Consider the following 5,618-nt stretch of genomic DNA (forward strand, 5'->3'; position numbering starts at 1 on the left):
AAATTTTATAGTACGTCTCGCCATTTCGGAACATCCTCGATAATTTCAGTAAGTCAAATATTTGGGAAAATTGTTGGCAATAAAAAAAAAATTCAGTTATTTCATCATCTTTTCAAGACGAATCTCGAACTAATTTTATACTTGATTATCTAACTTTAGAGTTAATATTTGTATCTTATCAAATTTTTCACGGACTCATAAAATGAGTTAATTAGGATAAGATTACGGAAAGCAAAATAGAATGTTGTTACTATATAAAAAAAAGTTATCCAGTGTTTTAAAATAGAACTTTGTACGTAAAAATGCAATTTTAATTGTTAGTAATTCATGTGGACAAATTTGTTTTTCTTTTTGTTGGAGTAAATCAGTTACAAGAAGTGGATGAGGATGAAACAGCTTTGGTCAACTAATTACAACGTAACTTGGAAAAAGACGTTCCACGTAAAAAAAGACTAATCAACCTTTGTCTTCTCCTCCCGACATGGCCCGTACAAATCTAATCCTTTTCCCTCGACCCTTTTATCCATTTCTTTAATACTAAAAACAAACCATTAAGCTATATATATATATATATGTATACTTCTCTCTTGAGTTCTGAATCTTAACAAACTCAATCATCAAATAAACTAAACTAAACAAAACAAAATGGGAAACTGCATAGGAACGAAGACGTCGTGCTCCGGAGACGAGTGTGAATCATTAAACAAGAAGAGAAGAAGAAGATCATCCACCGTGTTTCATGACGAAGACGAAGACGGAGAGAAACTGCTTGGAGAAACAAGCAGCGAGACGTCATCGAGTTGTTCAACGTCTTGTGGAAGAAGGGAGATTAAGATAAGGATGACGAAGAAAGAACTTGAAGATCTCATGAGAAACATTGGTTTGAAGGGTTTGACGGCGGAAGAGATACGTTCTAAGTTAATTTTCGACGGTGGAGATCAAATCGGTTTCTCTGCCGTCGATTTAACTAATCACCACCAGCCGTGGAAACCGGCGTTACAAAGCATACCGGAGAACGATTAATGTTCTTTTCTCTTTTTAGTTTTTTTTTTGGGTTTGATTATTAAGAAAAAGCTGAGTTTGATGTGTGTGTGTCCTAAATTTGACCCTCCCTCGATCGGTGATTTTAGCTAATTGAAATTATGTACATGTCTATTTTGTAATTAATTTTTAAGACTCATTAATTAAGGATGTGTGTAAGCATGTACTTGTCTGCATCAAATGTGAACATTTCACATTCGAATCCGATATGCAAAACTCAAATAATACTTTTGAATCTTAAACCAATATGAAATATTATCCTACAGTAAGATGAAATAGTTAAAAAAAAAAGTTATAGTCAAATCAGTCATCATACAACGTGGAAGAACAGTTTCATTTCATTAACACGGTACCTGAAGAATCTATAATTATATACACACTTAGATAATTACGGCACACGGTAACGTTGATTCCACGTCGAGCATCTTAGCATTGCCGACTAGTCAGAGAGTTAACTATTCCATCATTTGCAAAGTCACCTGAAAAATATTAAGATGCTTACGCGAATGTTGGATTTAAGTATTTATTGAGTTGTCGATGCAGGTCATTTTTAGCCTTGTATGTGTTAATTGTTATGCATAGATCAGTCAATGGCCCCGACCCCATAAGGAAGATGTAGGTTAAATTTCACTTGCTCCAAGTTGACGACGCTTTTGTTTGTTGTTAATTTGGAACTGTTAGATTTTGCTAGATAAACAACTAAATAAGATAAAGTCACGTGTAAAGAGATAAGCGCATTTACTATTTTTGTGATGTAAAGATGAGTGTCGTATGAACAATTGTTCGGTCACTATAAAAAACAATCTTAAAACTAATTTCACCTATGATCAATTAATAATCTCATCGTTTCACACATTTCTATTTATGTGCAATATGAAATATATATATACACTATGCAAGGTACTTATGTGAGTGGTGACAGAAGATGGAACCAGCGGAGGGAAGATGAAAGCACTCGGAGTCTCAAACCTATAATAAGACCATCTCCCATAGTTTCCTTATTTTTTCCTCTATAATAGTTATAAATTTTGTTCCAATGGTTTTCTTTATTTTTTCTCTATAAAAGAATATTCCAAATATATACTCTTTTTATTTTACAATTAACACGTTTTATTTATAAAAATTGTAAATTAATCTATTTTAATATAAATTTTGTAACACTTGTATAAAATTATCTTTTGCAAATGATTTAGTCTCAATATTTTAGAATAATAATTTATACTTAAATTTATATTATTAATTTTTTAAAATACTTGTTTTATTTATTTTGGTCTTAAATAAAAGAAGTTAAAAATGAAAAGAACTACTTTGCAAATAAAATAGTTCAACTCTATTTATAGAGGAAAAAATAGAGTTCCTCTATATATAGAGAAAAAAATAGCAAAGTCTATTATAGAGATAAAAATAGAGATGGATTGGAACAAAAATTACTCTATAATAGAGTTTAGAGGCAAAAATAGAGAACCATTGGAGATGCTCTAAAGACCCCAAAACGTAAAGAAAATGTCCAATGCAATAGGATTTCAACGAATAATATAGGAGAATATATGTAATATATTAAAAAAGTAGTCCAAAGTTTGAATACTACATTTTAGAAGTTAAATGAATGCATAGATTGTACCTCAATTTTATCATTATGCTATTTCTTCAATTTGCTATAAAAAAAAAAGTTTTATAACAATTGTTTTCCCCCAACCAAACCTTTAAAACAAATAGAAACAAGTAGTTAAGTTCCAACTAATTATCTTCATTCATATCATTTAGTTTTATGTTTTTCTATATCAGAATATCAGTTTTACCTACTTAAACATAATTGGTATAATGAGAAAACAGATAGAAACATATAAAGAGTCAAAAACAGTAAAAGGGAAAATAAAACTTACATTGAAATTTCAAAACATAATATAAAAATGTTGTGCCATTCTATATGCCATTCATATAAAGAGGCACATTCTTTACTTTTGGACGACAACAAAGATACGGGATAGACTTTGTTGTGCCACGATCGTAACAGTCCTATAATAATAATAAAAAAATTGTGTAACAATCACCAGTATCACGTTCACGTGTCGATATTGAAAATTAGTTAAATTCTAACTAATAATAGTATTGACTCATGTGGTAAAAAAAAAACAAATTGACATTTGACGTTATAACCAAATCAACCCACATAGTTTAACCAACTCATAATCCGCCAGTGTTTACCTTATAATTATGAACTTTTTTCAAGGTTTCCGTATTTATACGAAATATGGAAGACGGAAATTATTTTTGTCCAAAACATCAAATTACTTGATACGAAAACAGAGATAATAAATTATCAGAAAAACAATTTTAGTATCTATAAAAAAATTATTTATATTCATGATTATATAGTACTGTACAGGAAAAAGAAAAGAATTGCTCATTCATTCATGCATGTACTTATATCTGTTAAACCATGTGATCAAAGCTAAAATAGGACCAAATTTGTAATAGACGACACGCTCTTTGTTTTGATATTTGAAGAAAGTGTAAAATGAAAAACTTCTGTTAAAAGATAAACTGGGAGATCTATGACTAGAATCTAGCCTAAATACAACCGACTTAAACCGCCTGATTAATATTAAGCTGCTCTCTTACTTCTAAAGTACTACATTTTTTTGTTTTATATAATTAATTAAAATACTACATTCTTTTTTGTATAATTAATCATTCATAATATTTCAATATTTGTCATAGTTGATTCGACCCCATCATCAGTCTTCACCTATCAGACCGAGAGCAAGAACAAAAAAGAAAAAGAAAAAAAAGGTAAGACACCTTTTTTTTTTGACAAAACTAAAAGGCTTTATGTTTCTTATCTTCATTTTGATTACTTTAAAAACCCCACAGATCCTTACATCTTCACCCAACCCACCCCAAGTTCCTCCTCAGTCTTTTTTTAACAAACAAACCATTTTCTTGCTTTTGTTCTCAGTAACATTTTATAGTCATTGATTAAACCAAATCAAAAACACCTAAACCTATGGATGTGACAAATGAGACCATGGAGAGAACCGATCTCCGGCGGCCATTGGTGGATCCGACGGTGGACACAGAAAAGAGACCTCCATTGGACGTCGGGCTCGAGAGCGTGTTAATGGAGAGTAGCTTGTCGTACCGGAGGCGTATATACTTAGGCGCGTGTATAGAGTTGAAACTACTTTCCCGGTTGGCTCTTCCGGCGATACTTATCTATTTAGTCAACAGCGGAATGAGTGTTTCCACTCGTATCTTCGCCGGTCATGTTGGCGGTCAGGAACTCGCCGCCGTGTCCCTCGGAAACAGCTGCTTCAATCTCGTCTATGGCCTTATGGTACGTTTTTCGTTACCGTACGCATGTGTGGCGACAATTTAAGATATTTGTATATCCTATTATTTTATTCACTTTGATATTAGTTGGAAGTTTAAAAATTAAAAATTTGCCTTTTGTGTGTTGACATAGAAAATGATTTACCTAATTATAACGGACCACACGTTTATTTCGTTAAGGACTACCAGCCAGTACGATTCTGTCTTTCACATTTTATCAATACATACAGTATATTATTATTGTTTATGATAGACAGCACTTTTCTCGTCTTTGCAAGTTATTTTTTCTGAACTTTATTGTGTGCTCTTTAATTAACAAAACAAATACAGTATATTATTATTGTGTGCTTCGGAATAGAAGTCAAATATTTATGATTCTCCATTTGTATTGTAGTGCATAACTGAGCTTTCTCTTTTGTTTTTGCTCATGGAGCTATTTGTTTACCTTTCTTTTCTAATAAGATTGAATATTACTACTTTCTATAATGCTTTCTCCTATCTTATAGAATTTTAAAAAGTGTTCTACGTTCTATTGTTTAGTAATTTACACTATTTTTTAATCCCTACGATCGATCCCACCCGCCAGCTTCACACGATCAGTCGCTCACTAATTATTTCTGATAAATTACCTGACCTACAAAAAAGGTTACCTGACTTACGTTTGGTAGAAAGATCTATCCACAAGTTGGCTTCATGCAGTAACCACTTATACAGTAGGTAGGGCGCATGGCGCATTAGTTTTTTCATTTTTGTAACACGCCCCCAAATATTTGCATGACTAGGGTCTACGTAGGTTGTCACAGTGATGTCTCTCGTACTCTTTTCTTCAAAAGATGCGGCTACCATATCCAACTATGTATGCACAAAATAATCCATTTTGTTATATATGTGCTTTAAAACAAATAGTATTTTATGAGGAAAACCTCTTAAAATATACAACTACCTAATAGTTGTTACCGTTTTTAGAGTACAGAAACAATTTCTACATTTAGAACATAAAGGTATATATGTGTCATGTCTCATGTGTCTATAATTAAGCTTTTTCCTTTTTGGCTTTATCATGTTTTTTTATAGTTGGGTATGGGTAGTGCTGTCGAGACACTATGTGGACAAGCATATGGCGCCCACCGGTATGACATGCTTGGGATCTATCTCCAAAGAGCAACAATTGTCCTTGCTCTAGTTGGCTTACCCATGACAATACTATACACCTTCTCGTACCCGATTCTTATCCTCTTAGGCGA

At 32.2% G+C, this 5,618-nt stretch overlaps 2 protein-coding genes across 2 annotated transcripts in view; both read left to right on the forward strand.

The window, feature by feature from the left end:
- On the forward strand, positions 502–1,207 carry LOC104718127. Its single transcript, XM_010435801.2, has one exon. It carries the CDS (start codon positions 646–648, stop codon positions 1,021–1,023), a length of 378 nt encoding a protein of 125 aa, XP_010434103.1. The 5' UTR covers positions 502–645; the 3' UTR covers positions 1,024–1,207.
- LOC104718128 (protein DETOXIFICATION 39) overlaps positions 3,905–5,618 on the forward strand; it is an 8,024-nt gene continuing 6,310 nt past the window's right edge. Inside the window, exons 1-2 of the mRNA XM_010435802.2 lie at positions 3,905–4,378; positions 5,449–5,614. Of these exons, the coding sequence (XP_010434104.1) occupies positions 4,049–4,378; positions 5,449–5,614 (496 nt within the window). The 5' untranslated portion in view covers positions 3,905–4,048. The remainder of the gene's footprint in view (positions 4,379–5,448; positions 5,615–5,618) is intronic.

This window comes from Camelina sativa, chromosome 10 (assembly GCF_000633955.1).
Source record: "Camelina sativa cultivar DH55 chromosome 10, Cs, whole genome shotgun sequence".
Classification (NCBI taxonomy): domain Eukaryota; kingdom Viridiplantae; phylum Streptophyta; class Magnoliopsida; order Brassicales; family Brassicaceae; genus Camelina; species Camelina sativa.